At 55.3% G+C, this 17,465-nt stretch overlaps 1 protein-coding gene across 1 annotated transcript in view; it reads left to right on the top strand.

Moving 5' to 3' along the window:
• Nucleotides 1–2,622: 2,622 nt before the first annotated feature.
• Nucleotides 2,623–17,465, top strand: part of GALNT17 (polypeptide N-acetylgalactosaminyltransferase 17) — a 447,671-nt gene continuing 432,828 nt past the window's right edge. The window contains exon 1 of the mRNA XM_047089314.1: nt 2,623–3,835. Within this exon, the coding sequence (XP_046945270.1) occupies nt 3,598–3,835 (238 nt within the window). The 5' untranslated portion in view covers nt 2,623–3,597. The remainder of the gene's footprint in view (nt 3,836–17,465) is intronic.

Genomic DNA, 17,465 nt, shown 5'->3' on the forward strand with positions numbered 1-17,465 from the left:
CCCAGAAAAACGTCCATATGACACACACGCACAATTTTTTTTAAGTTTATTTATTTTGCGAGAGAGAGAGAGAGAGAGAGAGAGAGAAAATATGTGAGTGGGGGAGGGGCAGAGAGGGAGAGAATCCCAAGCAGGCTCTGCACTGTCAGCACAGAGCCTGTTGCAGGGCTTGAACTCACAAACCGCAAGGTCATGACCTGAGCGGAAATCAAGAGTCTGACACTTAACCGACTGAGCCACACGGGCAACCCCCCCACCCCCCAGGCACAAATTTTTGTATTGGTTTGTGTTTATGGACTTTCTGAAGTCTTTCCTGGGCACCTCTTGGGGGGAGAAGCTGGTTAGGTTCATGGAATAAAGAATTAAGGATCCAGGAGCATCTGGGTGGCTCAGTCAGTTAAGACTTCGGCTCGGGTCATGATCTCGAGGTTTGTGAGGTTGAGCCCTGCGTCAGGCTCTGTGCTGACAGCTCAGAGCCTGGAGTCTGCTTCCGATTCTGTGTCTCAGCCTCTCTCTGCCCCTCCCTGCTCGTGTTCTGCCTCTTTTTGTCTCTCCATACTAATAAATAAACAAAAAATTTTAAAAGAACTAAGGATCCAGTTCAAGTTAGATACCTACCAACTGGTAATGTCTCCCAGCTTTGGGTAACGTCGTTTTCCCTAAACACGCTCTCTTGCTTGGATGCATGGGTGTGAGAAAGGAGACGGTGAGCCTGATTCAGAGGTCAGGTATTGCTGGGCTGGGGGCAGTGGAAGAATACGTATATATGAGGATGTGTGAACTGTGGCCACCACTGGGAATGTGTTTGAAGTATACAAGTAACCAGAACGAAAGAACAACCAGGAAGGGTAGAGAAGGAACTCAGGAGGGGATGGCAGCGCTCAGATACTTGGAAGGGAGAGAAGGGTTGCTGGTGTCTGGAGAGAATATTCGTTTGGGATCGTGAGTGGGAAATTTCCGAGCAGGACTGCAGGAATGGAGCACTTCTCTGGGAAGACAGTGCTTAGGATGTGAGCCTGACAACGGATCTCTCACCGAGTCTAGGGTGTTGGATGTCATTGACGAATGTATGCACGCGGAAGGTGAGGAGAGAAGCCTGTCTGCTGCGGGATAAGATCATTGGTTAATTTGTGCCAGGGATCTCTCCGGCTTCAGAGGGAGAAAAGAAGTCTCTCTGAAGTTGAATCTTGCCTGGAAACGTCTCCATTGCTCCGAGGGGGGTTCTGCTGCTACTTTGTTCCTGTCTCCTACTCCCAAACAGGCACCTGCTTGGGAGCCTGACGCACCTGGGTTTAGAGCCACTTACCTCCGCGGGACCCTAGCCCAGTGCCTCGGCCTCCCTAGCTTCCGTCTTGCAGCTGAGTAAATGTTGGAAAATTAGCTTTGCAGAAGCTTCCACTGATAGTGCCAGCTTCCCTCTGGGTACTCAGGGACAGGTACAGTGGGGACCCTGCCTGCCTCAGTGCCTGTCATGTCACACAGCTACTCAGAAACTCAGGTTTCTACCCTCTCTGTTCCTTTCATGCCCAACACTGCTGGGTCCCTTGGGGCTTCTGGACGTGGCTTTTTCATCGAACTGCTTTGTGTTCACTTTCTGTAGGTGATATAAAGCAAAACCAACAAGATCCAATTGAACTCGGGCACAGAGTTCCAAGGGAATGAAAATTTAAAAATTTGTTATATTTTTCAGGCACCCTTCTGTTAAAAATTGATATCTAAAATAATAAATAAGCAACAAAGCAAGCCCGCACACCAAAGACCCAGTAGTAAAAAAGAAATAACTTCAGTGCGATAGAAATGGTGAGGTGGAAACCACCAGATTCATGGCCCTCTACTGCCCAGCCTTATTTGTTCAGCAGCCTCCTTTCTTTTTTTAGGCCCAAGGAATTAAGTGGATCAAGAAGGGTCTTTGAATTCCAGCCTTTCCAGCTCCCGGCTTGGGGAAGAGGAAGAGATCCTGGAAATCCAGTAGCCCAGATGGGCTTCTTCGGATAAAATGAGGGTGGGCACAGAAACCGTGACTCGGACGACTAGAATTTTCACGCGGAGAGAACCCACCCAGCCCGCTAACGCGCGGCCTGCCTCCCAAAGTAACAGAATCCGAGTCTCCAGGCCAGATTTTCCCTCTAGCCATTCCCGGCCACGCAAAGCGGAGCTGCGAGCGCACAGAAAGGGATGTCTTCATCGCCTCCCAGGATGGAACAAACCCGCCTGCTCGGGGAGTGCTGAGAACCAGAGGGTCCCTCCGACGCCGCCAGCAGCCAACATGACTTGACTGCCCCCATCCCGCGCAGTCCCTACTCGCCGGGCGCCCCCACCCTTTCCGGGTGCGCGCGCACGAGCGGGCGAGCCGGGGAGCTGTGCGCCTGGCAGCCTGCGGGTGGCGGCGGCCGACAGGCTCGCGGGGAGAGGGGTGGCCAGGGGCGGCGGAGGAGGAGCTGGCGTTGCAGCCGGTCCCCTCGGGCCGCGCCCCGCCCTCCGCCGCCACCTGCGCGTCCCCTCCGGGCTCTCCAACCCCCGGGCCAGGGCCGCGTGGGCTGTCGGTGCCGCAGCGGCCGTATCACTGCGTCCGCCAATTAGGACACTCGGCGTTTGGCTCCGTGGCGCGCGGGACGAGCTGAGCTGCCCGTTCTGGCGAGCGGAGGGGGCGCCGGCGCGCGTCCCTGCCGCCGCGCTCCCCGCGACGTTTTCGGCGGGGGTAGAGAACTGCTGTGACTTTTGAGGTCCTACTCCTCCTTCCGGCCGGCCTCGCGACGCGCCAGCTCGGAGCGAGGCCAGTGTGACCGGCAGGCCCCGAAGGCTCACTGCGTGAGGTTGGGGCTTGGAACGCGTCCGGGCGCCCGCGGCGCTGTGCGCGCTGGTGAGTTTGGTGGCGGGGTGGGGTATCCCCGGCGCGAGGGGCGGAGAGGACGTCGCGCTCTGCCCCTTGGTCCGCCCCCTAGTGCTGCCCCCACTTTGAGAGTAATTGAGACTTGAGCGTGACTGCGGAGCCGCGAGGATGCGGGCTCCGGGCGCGGGCTTTCCCTCTGCCCGGCGTGATGGAGCGGGTCGCTGAGCGGAACAAAGGCGCCCGCCCCGGGGAGCGGGTCCTGGGCTGAAGACCGCGGGCCGCGCGCCGCGACGGCCGCCTGCGGACGAGGGTGGTGGCCGTGTGGCCCGAGGCGCGGCGCGCTCCCCCGCGGGCGGGCGGCAAACCCTGAGCCCGGCACCTGCGCGCCACTCCCGGGCTTCGCTCCCGGCGGCCCGAGGAACAGCCGCGAGCCACTTGCTGGTGCCGCGGAGAGACCCACGGCCCCCGGCCCTTCGCCGAGAAACCGAGGCGCCCGGAAGGGGCCGCGAGCCGTGAACTGAGCAGGCGTCTCCGGGAGCACTTCTGCACAGCGAGGGCTTCCATGGGAGCGATTTCGCTCTCCCCCTGACCGCCCGGTCCTCCCAACCGTCTCCGCTGCCGGAGCATCCGCGCTGTGGGGCCGGGAGCCGCGGGGCTCCCCGCCGGCAGTCGGGAGTGTGAGGCTCGCACGGCTCCCCGGCAGCTCCGCGCCTCGCGGGAGCCCGAGGGGGCGCGGGTCCGGGGCGCGGGCCGGCCGGGCGTGTTTGATGGCTTCACTGAGAAGAGTCAAAGTGCTGCTGGTGTTGAACTTGATCGCGGTGGCCGGCTTCGTGCTCTTCCTGGCCAAGTGCCGGCCCATCGCGGTGCGCAGCGGAGACGCCTTCCACGAGATCCGGCCGCGCGCCGAGGCGGCCAACCTTAGCGCGCACAGCGCCAGCCCCATCCAGGATGCGGTCTTGAAGCGCCTCTCGCTGCTCGAGGACATCGTCTACCGGCAACTGAATGGTAAGGAGGTGCGCCGGCGCCTACGGGGGCTCTGCGCGGGCGGGCCGGGCACCGGTAAACCCCTGGGGCCCTTCGCGCGGTGGGGGAGAGCCGGCGCCTCCTGGCTCCCGCAGGCTCCCTCTCACCCCTTCCTGCCCTGTCTTGGCCGGGAGGCCGGGGCTGCTGGAAAGAATTACCTGCTTCTACTGTGCCCCAGCTGTAAGTTTGCTTTTATTGTGGAAACATGTCAGTACAGCTGGCTCCGGGTCCCCGCGTGCGGGAATCATTACCTGGCGACTCCAGCCCGAGTGCAGAAACTAGTCGCGCGGCCAACTGGGACCGGAGGCGCAGGCCGACTTGGAGAAAATAGCTCTTGCAGCTTTTAGCGTTTGGTGGGGTCAGACAGGGAGGGACGTTGGCGGGCTTAAATGTCTGCAAAGTCAAGGCCTCAGGTCTGGAGCTAATGCGCTTCGGTAGTAAGTTGGATGAATATGTCATCTCTGCGAGAGGCGGGGTGCACAGCGAATCCGGAGGACTCCTCCCTTCCTGCTGCCTTGGTGGAGGCTGCTGTTAAAAACACACCCCGTTTCTCGCCCAGAGCTGCCCGAGGGCGAATGTTACAGTTCGCTCGTGGGTCTGGGAGGCAGCGTTTCAGAGCGAGCGTAGCAGTTAATGACAGTTGTCAGAATCTGCCCCATCTAAAGTGTTCTCTTCAGCGCTCGGCGAGCAGGGGAAGACTTAATGTGCCCTGGTCACACCTGGTCCAGGGACTGATGGGTCACTGGACACTTGCTGTCCCCGAGGTCAGAGTATTACCTACCCGGAGTGCAAGCAGCTCTCCAGGGTCCACAGGGCTGGTATCCAAGGCAGACCCAAGGCTGCCACCCCCCTTCCGGAGCTTCTAACTCATGTTCTCATAAGAGTTCCAGAACGACAAGTCATTGCAAAAGAAGGAGGGTATCAGATAGTTCTCTCCCTGCACCCCGGGGAGATCCCTGCTGGGTCCTTCTAGGTGGGCTGTGGTCAGATCTCTGCGCGCCCTTTGACGTAACCCTGTGGTCTTCTTAATGTCCTGTAACAAGTATCCAGGGGATGCTTTGAACTTGTATCTGCCCTGGGGAGCTGCAGTCCCCAGTTCGTTTCCGGACAAAGTAGGAGCGTAGGGTGTGCTCCTTAGGATTCTGCACGGATACCTGCTATAGACCCACCCGGAGGACCCAAAAGAGAGAGTGTGAGAAAGCCTGGGTCTCGCCGTCAGGCTGCACTTAGGGACACAAATTATTTTAGTATTGGTTTCAGTTAGGAAACAAAATATGGTATAGCTACACCCCCAAATGCCTCAGAGAGGAATAATAAAATTCGAAACGGTACTTACTAAGTGCACAGACATGCAGGGACTCATTTAGCCTTTATAGCAATCCTAGGAGGTAGTAGCTGATACTGCCCGCTGAGGAGCTTGGTCACAGTCAGGGGGTGAACTTGGACGGTCTGTTCCAGAATTGAGGTTCTTAGCTGCTACATCAGCCTGCCTCAGTTTTTGGCACGTGTCGGAGTCAGATGGAGGGCTCATTAAGACACGGGTTTCAAGGGCGCCTGGGCAGCTCAGTGGGCTGAGCGTCAGACTTTTGATTTCGGCCCAGGTCATGACCTCGCGGTTCATGGGATCGAGCCCCGCATCAGGCTCTGAGCTGATGGTGTGGAGCCTACGTGGAATTCTCTCTCTCTCTGTCTCTCTCTCTGTGTCTCTGTGCCCCTCTCCTGCTCTCTCTCTCTCTCTGTCTGTCTGTCTCTCTCAAAGTAAATAAACATTAAAAAAGAAAAAAAAAAGACATAGGTTTCTAGGCCTCACCCCCAGAGCCTCTGATTCAGTAGGCCGGGGGTGGGGGCCCGAGACTTTGCATCTCGACTAGCTGTGGCCTGGACCGTGGCCCGCTCCCTACACTGAGCAAGCAAAGAGGAAAATCCATTCTCCCGCGGCCACTTGGGTCCAGCTGGGTGGGGGAGGGGGGAGGAACTTCTGAGAAGCCAGGAGCCCGCTTCAGACGGGCTGGGAGTCTGGCTTCTTTGCGCGTGTGCTCTTCTGTCTTGTTAGCAATTCCCCGGGGGCTTAGGGGTGCAAGCCCTTTATTCCTCAGGAATTAATGGGGGCCTCTGGGAGCCTGGCACCGGGCATAGCATAGGAACAAGGCCACTTGGGCCCAGCCCTTTGGGTATGAGGTGGGAGCTGGCATTTTCAAGGTTGCTGAGCTTTCTCAAACCTTCCCGTGAACTCCTATGAAGTTCCGACAGGAGGGACTCAGGGACGGTTCCGCCTCCCCCCGGCCGTGAGCACCACCGCTACCCCTAGGGGTTACTCACTCTTGGGACAGGTTTGTTCCGCGTCCCGAGAGGGGGCCCGCTGGGCTGGGCGGCCAGGGTGACCCAGGCTTCCTCAGAAGCCAAGTGTCCGAGTCCTGAGTCCTGCCTTTTGCAAAAAACGGTTACAGGTTGTTATCCTTCCTACAGGCTGAGAAGGACACTTTATTTATTTATTTTTTAATGTTTATTTCTTTTTGAGAGAGAGAGAGAGACAGACAGAGCATGAATGGGTGAGGGGCAGAGAGAGAGGGAGACACAGAATCCGAAGCAGGGTCTATCCAGGCTCCGAGCTGCCAGCACAGAGCTCCACGCGGGGCTTGAACCTGTGAACTGCGACATCGTGACCTGAGCGAAGTCGGGCGCTCAACCGGCTGAGCCACCCAGGCGCCCCGAGAAAGACACTTTAAAGAGAAGGCCGAGATGCTGGTATGGAGGGGAAGCTCACGGAGAGAGAGAGAGGAGCTCGTTTGTTCCCCTCCAGGCTCTGTCTTGCACCTGTGTTCCCATTTCTTTCCGCGAGGGCCCCACTGCTGCCCCCTGATGTTGCGGCCGTACCCTCTGCCCAGGGCCTTGCCCTTGGTCTCTTGCCCGCCTTCCACCCAGCACACGTGGCTCCAGCTACCTGATTGGGAAGCACCCCTTCCGAGGACCCAGCTTCCGGTGGCTTTCTGTTTCCTCAGGAATCACGGGCAAGCCTGGAGGCCGCCACCGCCCCAGCCAGCGTGTCCCACGCTCCCACCCTTGCCCGGTACCCTCCGCCTCTTCCGGCCAGACTGACCTGCTTGCTGGGATGCCCCACATTTGCCTTAGGATCGTAGCCTCCACATTTCAGCCCCAGCCTTCGAGAAGTTGTCTGGGTGTGCCGTCCCTGCTCCCTTTCTATAGTCCTTCATCCTTGAAAGTTTGGCTCACGGTCCTTGCCCTGGTGGTGGGAGTGGCGTCGTGCCAGGCCACGCGTCCGAGCTCTTCCTGCTCCGAGTTGCTTGAGGCTTGCTTGTCAGCACTGCTTGGTACCCCTGGCTTATATTCTTGTGCCTACGTGGGTTTATCTTTTGAGTCCAGAACTGGATGGTAGGCTTTTTCAGGGCTTGGACCATATTTTGGCCTTTTTAGTACCACTTATATCCTTCAAGCATCTCCTGCAGCACGGGATGCGGGCACCTAAGGTTTATGGGCTGATTAATTGGGCGGTAGGTATACATAGGAGGTAAACAGTAGACACAGAGGAAATAGTCTGGACGCTGTCGTGGCTGGATTGGGCTGCGTGGATGTGGTGAGGGGGAAGGGGCTGGAAAGACATGGCGGGGGAGACTGAGCGTGAGGAAACCATCTTGCCTCTCGCATCTCCCTGCCGCCATCTTGCCTGGGCCATCTCGAGGCTGCTCTGGTCCTTCCCCCGCCTGCCCGAAGGGCTCCAGATCCTTCAGAAGGACCTGGAAGTCAAGCAGTTGTCTAGAATGGACAGCAACGCCTTTCGGTATGTTTTCTTTCCATGTGTGATTTTATAATATGAATATGGGTTTATATCCCCCTTTTTTTTTTTGTAGGAGAAAATTAATTCGTGTTTATTGTGGAGACTTGGAAAATCTAAAAGACTTGCATGAAAGACAATAATGCTGTGTTTAAAGTATCTTAAGAAATGGCGGCTTGGTACCAGCATTAGGAAAAACGGACCAAGGGATGGACAGATTTCTTGTTAGAATTCTCCTGGAGCTCTGTACTTGACTTGGGACTTTCTTGTCACCTTGTGAGGAAATTATTTGCTTCTCCCATTTTAGAGCTGAGCAAAGGGTGAGAAACAGAGATACTGTGCGACTTGGCCGCGATGACATAGGCGGAGAAGGGCAGAGCCAAGATTTCATGAATATCACGGTACTTGTCTCCAGCCCAGCGCCCTCCCGAGGAGTCAGGGTGAAGAGGGAGGACGGGTGTGATGTTTCACTTGCCTCCCCCTTCCCCCCCATGCAAGCACCGGGCTCTGGCTGGGCACCCCCTCCCTCATCACGCCCCTGTGCAGTGAGACGGAAGGGTGCGTGTCACTCTCCACTAAGCCCGGGGCAGCTCTGTCATCGGAGGAAATGCAATCGATTCCGGGTAGGTTCCAAATTTAGATTTTCAGAAGGATATTGAGCAGAAGCAGGGTTGCTTGAAGAAATTGAAAATCTTTGCGGGAACAGAGGGAAGTCAAAATTACCTAACCGAGTCCTGCCCCCAAGCCCCAAGAGGCAGACCGAGCTGTGGAACCCACCAACAGGTTCTCGGTCACCTGAGCGCGGCCCAGCCGGCCCGGTGCCTCCGGACGGAGGGACAGGGGTGGAGATTTGCCCTCGTAGGCCTCCACGGGGGGTGGGGGGAGTCAGCAAGAGAGGCTGGCATTTTGAAGGCATGTCTTCAAGGATGCCAGAGCCGGCCCGGAGCTGTTTCCCCTGTGCTGCCGGGATACGGATGGGCGCGTGTGGACTCGCAGCGCTGGATGGGACCGGCGTTTGCTGTGGGAAGGAGGTAGGGGGGAAGGAGGAGAGGGCCAACGTTTGTGTTAAAAATCACTCACTGCGATGAGTGTCAGGAGGAAAGCGGAGGCGGCTGGAGCCTTCGTGGGCTGCCTGCAGGCAGGCCTCTGTGGCAGGCAGGGGCCCCAGCTCCGTGCACAGGGGGGAAGGCTCGGTCCCTTTCCCTCCGACGGCCTAGAAGCGTCTGCTGCAGCCAGCCCCTCCTGGAGACACGGGGAGCCCGCTCTTGGGCCGCCCTCAGACGCGGGCACAAGTGTGCTGGCCGGTCTGTGCGACAGGCAGCTTGCCAGGAGGTTCAGCTGCTGCCTGCCCGGCCCAGAGGTAGCGGGGAAGAGGCCGCCGTGTCATTCTCGAGGAAGAAATCCAACCCCCTGACCTTTGCTGTTGCCAAATCTGGAGTGTCCTTTGTGGACAGGAAGAAGGCTCGGTAATTAGAGCCAGACTTGACGACGAGAGGAAGGAGAGGGGACCTAGTAAGGCGTGTGTCAAATGAAGAAACTCCGAGATCGGAGAACCTGCAAGTCTTTTTTTTTTCTTTTTTTTTTTTTAAGATACAAAATTGGAACGGGGCACCTGGGTAGCTCAGTCGGTTGAGCGTCCAGCTTGGGCTCAGGTCATGATCTCAAAGTTCGTGAGATCGAGCCCCGCGTCGGGCTCTGTGCTGACCGCTCGGAGCCCGGAGCCTGCTTCGGATTCTGTGTCTCCCTCTCTCTGTGCCCCTCCCGCGGTCACGCTCTGTCTCTGTCTTACAAATAAATAAACGTTTAAAAACATGAAAAAGAAATACAAAATCGGAAGAAAGTGTGTTCACTGGGGCATCAGGCAGACTGCACTGGCTTACTGATTCCGTCCCATGTTACCTGTGTGACCTTGGACAAATCACTTCACCTCTCGGCTGTGAAATGGGGCCCTCGTGAGTCGGGATGAAATGGAATTTGGAAGGTGTGGCCCGAGCCCTGGGGCCCGGTGTGTGGCACCTGGGAGAACACAGACACCTGGAGGGAAGGGACCCTGCTGGCCAGTCCCCCACCCTGCCCCCCACATCCCTGATGGTGGGAACTGCACTGACCCCTCATCAGTGCTCAGCAGATACTTGTGGCCCGAACGGGTGAACCGCTAGCCGTGCTCTGTGGCAGAGTGTGGTCACAGTTATCTGTGACGTAAGGCTCAAAAGGGGTAAAAGGAGGTCCTTTGCCGTCTCACTTGCTTGGTCTCTGATTTAATTGGACTCCTTCTCTCTTCCGGTGTTTGTCGGAGGCCGCATTCCGTTTCCTTCTTCCTCCTCCTTTCTTCCTCTCCCTCTTCTCCTTCTACAGATGATGCCTTTGGGTGACGTGCTTGAGGCCTAGGAGATTTGTGTGCCTCAGATCCCGTTGTAGAACATGCTGGTCCTTCACATGTGTGAGGAGCGCTGCCTCACCGCCGGGCGTGGGCGGGAGGCCCGCACACAGAGAGGGTGTTGGAAAGGTGCGTTTGTGGTCTTAACAGGTGCACGCACTAGGTTCTGGAAGAGTGTTGGCACAAGTGTGGAAGGACGGAGGCCCGGACTCGCCCACGGGAGGTGCTTAGCCGGCAAGGGCTCAGCTTGAACAGGAGAACTCAGAAACTTGGGACACGGGGACCCGAGGACGCAGGTGGGGAGAGCACCCCGGGGCCTGAGGTGGAAGCAAGTCACAGAAGACAGTCCGGGCCCGGGAGCGGGAATCCGCAGGGGGGCTGGCGTGGGGAGCAGTGTAGATGCGCACGCGTGCGGGGATCTAAGGCAGGCTGCGTGGCGGGGGAGCTGGTTCCGAGGGCCAGGTGGAGACTGCTTTGAGCCCCAGGCTGGCTTGGACTTAATTCTGTAGACATGGGGGGTGGGAGGGGGGACTGGGTGACCCGGGGCACCACGGCGACGTAAGGGAACTGATGTCACGGTTCAGTGCCAAATAGGTGGGAAAGTGGGTTAAGATCCAGTGGTGGGTATGAGGTGCCTCTCCTACAAGACGCAGCTGGCCCTCCGAGCTTCAGAGGCCGGGGTGCTCCTCACTTTGGAGTCCTGTCCTTGGCCGCATCCTGTGCCAAGAGCCAACACCTGGAACTGCCCCCTCCGGAAAATCCGAAGCCTTCCTCAGCGCGGAGCCCTGCGCGCTCCCCTCGCCTCCCCTGCTGCTCTCCTTGTGGAACCTCCCAGCCCCCTCCGCCTCCCTCCAGTCTTCTCCAGCTCAGCTCCCTGCCGGCGCTCCCCTGGCGAGCCCGTCGGGAATCCTTCTGGCGCCTGATCTCTGTGTCCTCTGCTCCATTTACCTGTTGTCCCCCTCATCCTGAATCAGCTTATTCCCCGGGGAAAAGTCCCACCACGGCGAGGGGTGGCACCCTTAGGACGCACACCGTGCAGTCTTATGGTGGGAGGGGTGGGGGGGGGCGCAGCTTGTCCCGGCACTTCTGTTCCACATACCACACACCTTTCTGTTTCCCCGGCCAAGAGGCAGCCTAGGGGCTAGGGGACACTGCGGAGGGTCATGGTGGGGATGAGGGGCTGGGGAGTTCTCTGCTCCAAGCCCAGTCTTGCCCTCCCCCTGCAGCTGTCTGGCTTTGTCTCAGCTGTGGCTGCTACGACAACGGTCCCCCGGGCCTGCCTCCTGAGGCCACCACCCGGCCTCTGGGCCCTGCCACCCCACGGAGTGCCCTGTTGCAGGGCTGAACCTGCTTCCCCGGCTGGGGCCCAGGGGACCGAGAGATGGAACCCAGAAGTGCAGGAGAGCCAGCTCTCAGAGGGATGGCCTTTGACGGGGGAGGCGGGGGGACAGAAGCTCCCCGCCTCAGCAAGGAACTTTCTCTCCCTCCCTGCTTTCCTGATGCCCTGTTGCACTCGCTTGGTGGAAGGACCTTCTCCCGCCTTAACCATTGCTCCTCGTAGGTCTTTAGACTGTTCTGACATATGGATGGCAATTGGCTTAGCCACTGATAGAGAAGTTCTCCCTTTTAATAATGTCCCTGTCATTGCTAACTGCAGAGCCTCAGCCTTGCCATGCATGAGAAATAAACCGCTGCCATCATGACAGGCGGCCGCATCCAGACGCCGACACATGAGCGAGCTGACGGTTAATAGGGGGCAGGATTCTCCAAGTTCCTCCTTCCATCCTGGCCCCAGACACGGTGGCTAATTGTGTGATTAGTGTTTACTGAGGGATGTCTAATGGCCATCCACACCTTGTTAGGTGCTGTACCTCCCTGTAGAAAGAACACTGAACTAACGGGAGACCCGGGTTCTCGTTCTGCCATCTTTCTAGGGACCAAAGTCTATGCATGTGTAAATGAGAGTTACGTGACTTTAACTCTCGGATTATGGGTCACACCCTTCTCTTCCTTCTCTTTTCATGGGTCTGCTTTTAGCCTCTGTTCATCTCTGCCTCGCATCATAATGAATTGTGTGTACGGCGGACCCAAGAGTTTGCAAGAGAATACATTTTCTTTGTTTCTAAAAATCCTTCTCTAGGTCGTTTGGGAATCAATTGGCCATCAGGTGACTTGTTCTCTCTTAGCAAGGCCAGAAGTAGTGGCTTGATTTGGCATCATGAGGTCGTCAGGATGACGTAATGTCGGAGCTAATTGTATTTCTCTTGGTCTTCGTGGTGACAAGATGGCTGCTGCAATTCCAGTCATTGCCTCTCCGTACAAAGAAGGAAGGGGCCACGTCTGCTCCTGCTGTTGAATCAGGAACGAAAATCTTTTCCAGAAGTGCCTCTGGCGTGCTCTGCATGTGGTCGAGAAAGTGGTCACGTGACCGGCCTTTGCTTTAAGGGACTAGAAGATGGGACTCAGAAGTCCCGGAGAGCCAACTAGAGATCTCTAAGGGATGGCCTTTGATGAGGGCCAACAAGGAGCTCCGCCCTCAGCAGGGGAATCTCCCTCCCTTCCAGAGAATAGTTGCTTTCCAGAGAGAGTATGGCGGAGGCAAAAGAGGAAAGAGAGCATGGCATTTGCATTGTGAAGCTGTGGTGCCTGTCAGCCCCTCCACACCCCCAAGTGCATTTTCAGTGAATATTAAAATGAAGCAAGAGTCTTTGCTAACTAAACGTCCATGAACTAGAATACTCAGATCCTAGGGTTAGCTTGGATTTGCCTTGAAGACATCTCACCGATTGAAAACGACCACGCGTAGCCCTATTTGGTCACTGCTAAGGTGCACATTTATGTGTCTCTGAAACGGAGATTCATTTTAGGGTCAGTCACGTGTCATAGTTTAATTGGTAGCATTTTTTCCTCTGCGAGTACACAAACATGGTAAAAAAAAGTTTAGAGTTGAAGGCGTCGTAGATTTGGGGAATGTCAAGTATTTGTATATGTGTGTACCGTAGTGTACCCTACAAAGGATTTTTAGTGGGCACGTAGTACGTATCAAGTGTTTTGTGTTACTTGATGGTACATCAGATCTTCTTACACCATGAGGCCCGTTTTACCTGTGAGGAAGCCGAAACTTTGAGAAGTAAGTGAGTTGTCCGGAGGCGCCTCTCTGTGTCTCCCTTTGTGCTGAGGTCGGTACTCGCCGACCCCTGGATGTGTGACCCAGTCCTGATCAGCGTCGGTGGCCGGACCGGGGATTGCGGAGTGGCGGGCCTGGGGGTGCAGTGACACAGTGGTGGCGGGGAACCTTCCTCCCCTCAGGTTTTGCAGTTACCAGCGTGTAAAGTTGTAAAGCTGTTAGTTCTAGGGCTCTCAATTATGCTGTGAGAGCTTCAAATCCAGCCCATAATTAGAACAAAATGTGAGAAAAGTGAAATTGATATTAAGTTAATTAAAAGGCTTTGCTTATATTTGCAAGGAAATTAGCGCCACAAGAGTGCTGACAAGTGCACATTGTTAGTTTCTTCTTCGCGTTGGGCAACCGTCGGCAGGCCTGAGGCAACCTCTGTCCTTGGCTTCTGCCCTGTTGCCCTCTCTACAGTCTAGTCTCCAATTTATTGGCATTCATGGTGGCTTTAATTGGGCAAGCTCGGTGTGATCCTGTGAGGGCCATTCTTCAATGGAAACCAAGTCTTGAGTAGTAGCCACACCACCCAGCTGAGGGCCCCGGACCCAGAAGTGTGTAGACACATCCTCCTGAGAAGCTGATGCCACGAGCTGGTCCGCGGTTCTCTTGAGTCCGGAAGGGAGGTCCTTTGGCTCCAGTGAACCCTTCTTCTCATTCCCATTCACCATCCTGATCTGTGCTGGAGACTTGAGGTTGAGTATGTGGTGCAGAACTTTAGTTGGGAGCTCCCGGAAGGGAGGGACAAGTCTTTTTTACGACACTGTTTATACCAGATCAGGGTCTGCATTAGGGAAGCGGACGTCAGGCAGCCCAGAACTTTCCTCGCCTCTAGCTGGGGAGGCAGAGCTAACGCCTTTGTTCGCCAAGGCATTTTCCTCTCCTCTTGGGCACACGGCTGATCTGCAGAAAGCCTCGCCTGCAGTTAAGTGGGGCCATGTGACTGAGTTCTGGATAGAAGGTGGGTAGAAGGGATGTTCGTCGCCGGTAGGCCTGGTCCACAAAATCCCCTGTGGAATCCACGCTTTATGTTATTACCTGCTAGTGGTGGCCTTGGAGTCCACCTCTCGGGGGACTGTAAGGTGGATGGATCCTTAGTCCCTGAATGACCACGTGGAACAGAACACTATCCTCCACAGCTCTCTCTTGATGCCCTCATGCATCGGACCATTGTTTTAAGCCCTTGAGATCGTGGAGCTTCTCTGTTACAGCAGCCAGTGTTAATTATCCTAATTCCATTAGGTAGGCCTACAACACTAGTCCGGAGGCTAGACCCAGAGACTCTGGGTCTCTGTCCTTGACCAATATGATCAACATGTACTGATTGGGTTGAACAGTGAGCGGGGGTGGGGCAAGGTGGTTGGATTGAAATCTATCTGGTTCTGGACTAGCTTCTCTCTGTCTGATCTCTTGGCTTTAAGACAAGAGTCTTGTTCCTTAGTGCCCCGGTGTTCTATTTACAGAATGATGGAATGATTGTAATCATCCCCTACTTATGCTCCATGTTGGAGCTGAGGGATAAGTATTGAAATGTAGCTAAGCTGTTTGCAATTATAAAGAACTAAATAATATATGCATTGTCTTTATTACGGCTTCTGCTGATAGGAACTGGCATTTTTCGAGAGGAGACAAACTGCAAAGGTTAGCTTAAGAATTAGCAATTTAAAAAATCATGATCTTTGCTGCCGCTGCATTTTAAATCATGCAAACATTTATGTTTGTGCCAAAGTTCCACAATCTCTTTTAGAGCAATTACTGAAATGCATTCACAAGATAAAAATGGAGTTCAGGGAAGAATATTTAAGAGCCCTCTAATGATGTTACAAACTTTGCTAATTTGCCAAGTTGTTCTAAAATCCACTTTCCTTTTTTTTTTTTTTTGTTCCCCTGCCTCCCCGTCTTCCCGCAATTGAACTGATTCCAGAAGATTTGAGGAACGGGGCTGAAACTAATAGTAAAATACACAACTCTTACAACGTACCTTTTCAGGAGCTCCGTCTCTTCCTTCATCAGCCGAAGGGGAGCACTCAGGGAGATGTAAGCACCCCCGGGCTGTGTTTAGTTGCACAAAGCGGTTTGGGGAGAAGACAAAAGTCACACAGCAGTCACCAAATGGATGCTTTGAGTCAAAAGTCTTCTGCTGCTCTTCAGGAACTTGTGTTCCGCGACCCTTGGGGAAAAGTAGACTGCCCTGTGTGTTCCTTCTCCCCCTCCTCCTCCCCCTCCTCCTCCTCCTCCTCCTCACTCAGAGGCCAACTTTGCACAACAGCATCTGGTGACGGGCTTGTGGTCCCTCCCCTCCCAGCCTCACTGCTAGGTGGGCGTCCCAGCTTCCTCTTTAGGGCTGCGAGGACCCACATCTGTCCTCCTTCCCCACAAGAAAGGATCTCGTGTTAACGGTGCACAATTTTGTCAGAACGTGAGTTCATGGTTTCCTCTCAGGGACGGTTCTATTGAAAGCCTCATCTTAGTGGAGACCGTTCGATGCCCCTGAATTCTGGACAAGAGCCAGATGGGCGACCCCGGCCCCGCCAGCTGCTTCCCTAACCAGCTGATCTCCAGGGGGGGCCATTCGGTGGACTGAGCATGGGCTTTCGCGTTTGACAGATTTTTCTCGAACTTCCTCTTGGCTACGTAACAAAGCCAGACCCAACCTTGGGTTTTGGGCAACTCCGTGTTGCTGAGCCTCAGTTTACCCGTCGGGAAAAACAGCAGCTCCTCCTGTGAGTATGATAAAGACCGGATGAGATGACATCTGTCGAATACGTTGCAGCATGCCTGTAAATAGGAGAATATTGATGAATGATTCAGTTAATACTGCCGCAGGGGGGGGTCAGAGCCATTATCGCTCTCTGGAACAAGACGGCCCGGCCCCTCTGGGACTGCTTTTCTCCCCAGCGAAATCTAGATGGGCTCTAAAGTGTGTTCAAGTTCTGTAATTGTGTGGATCAGACAGGTAGAGTCAGTGATTCAAAGGCGTCTTTTCCTGTAGACAGCGGTTGGTCAGCATTGGTCAGATCTGCACTTTTTGGCAGCAATAAAAAGTTCGGTCCAAAGGACCGAGAAAGGGTTTCTCTAACGTGTGGTGGTTTCAAAATGTGTCTGCAATTTTTTTTCGTCCCTCTTCCTCGCAAAAGGTGGAGTGCTTCCCCTCCCATCGATCATCATCGGCTGGCCTTAGTGACTGCCTTTGAGAGGCTAGAATTCAATGGAAATGATGTCGCAGGACTTCCTAGGCTGGGTGGTAAAGGACGATAGAGTTTCTAGCAGGTGCTGTCTCTGCGGATGTGCCCCTTTGAAGCCTTGAGCCACCTGTCAGAAATCAGGCTGACCTGAAGCCGCTGTGCTGGAGAGAGACCCCCGGGGCGGGGAGGGGTGAGAGGGGGAAGGGAAGGGGAGTGGCGGGAGGGGGGGGAAGAGTCTCAGCTGTTCCAGCTCCCAGCTGTTTCTGTCTTCCCAGAGCAGGTGCCAGACGTGTGAGTGAGTGTGCTTCAACCTACCCCACCCCACCACCCTTCCCTACCTATCCGCCCCTTCCCACCTCTCACCCCTCTCTAGTCTTCACCCCCCACTTTTCTCCCTTCCCCACCTATCCTTCCTCCCCACCTATTCCACCCTACCCCACACCACCTTGGCCTTCAAGCCTCCCTAGCTGATACCAGCTGGAGCTGAGAGGAGCCGTCCCCACCCCCAAGTTCTGCTTCATGAGCAAAATTACATGGAGTTGTGGTTTTAAGCCAGTAACTTTTTGGGTGGTTTGTTAAACAGCAAGAAATAACCGGAACGCTGGGCCAGCACCTCTGTGCTCAGTAGGGTGTTCTTTTTCTTCTTAACCACAAGAAACAGATTCCTGGGCTGCCTGGTTGGCCCAGGGGTTGAGCCTCTGAGAGTCGATCTCAACTCTTGATGTCGGCTCGGGTCACGATCTCACCGTCGTGGGATCGAGCCCTGTATCGGGATCCATGCTGAGAGTTTGGAGCCTGCTTGGGATTCTCTCTCCCTCTCTTGCTCTGCCCCACCCCTCTCAAAATAAAGAAAATAAACATTAAAGAAATAGGAGATTCCTGATGATGATGGTGACAGTGATGATGCTAACAGTAATAACTAAGACAGTAGCTAACATTTACTGTGCATGTGCTTCAAGTGCCCAATACTGTTCTAAAGACTTTATATGGACGTAAAAGTGGGAAATGAATTTTTTTTTCTTAAGTCTCGGGTTTATGTGCCACCGATAGGCTGTGGGTTGCAGCGTGATTATCGCAGGGGAGGTCAG

Source organism: Lynx rufus, unplaced genomic scaffold, assembly GCF_022079265.1.
Source record: "Lynx rufus isolate CCGP_SWC_20201006 ecotype Redwood Valley unplaced genomic scaffold, mLynRuf1.p SCAF_27, whole genome shotgun sequence".
NCBI lineage: Eukaryota > Metazoa > Chordata > Mammalia > Carnivora > Felidae > Lynx > Lynx rufus.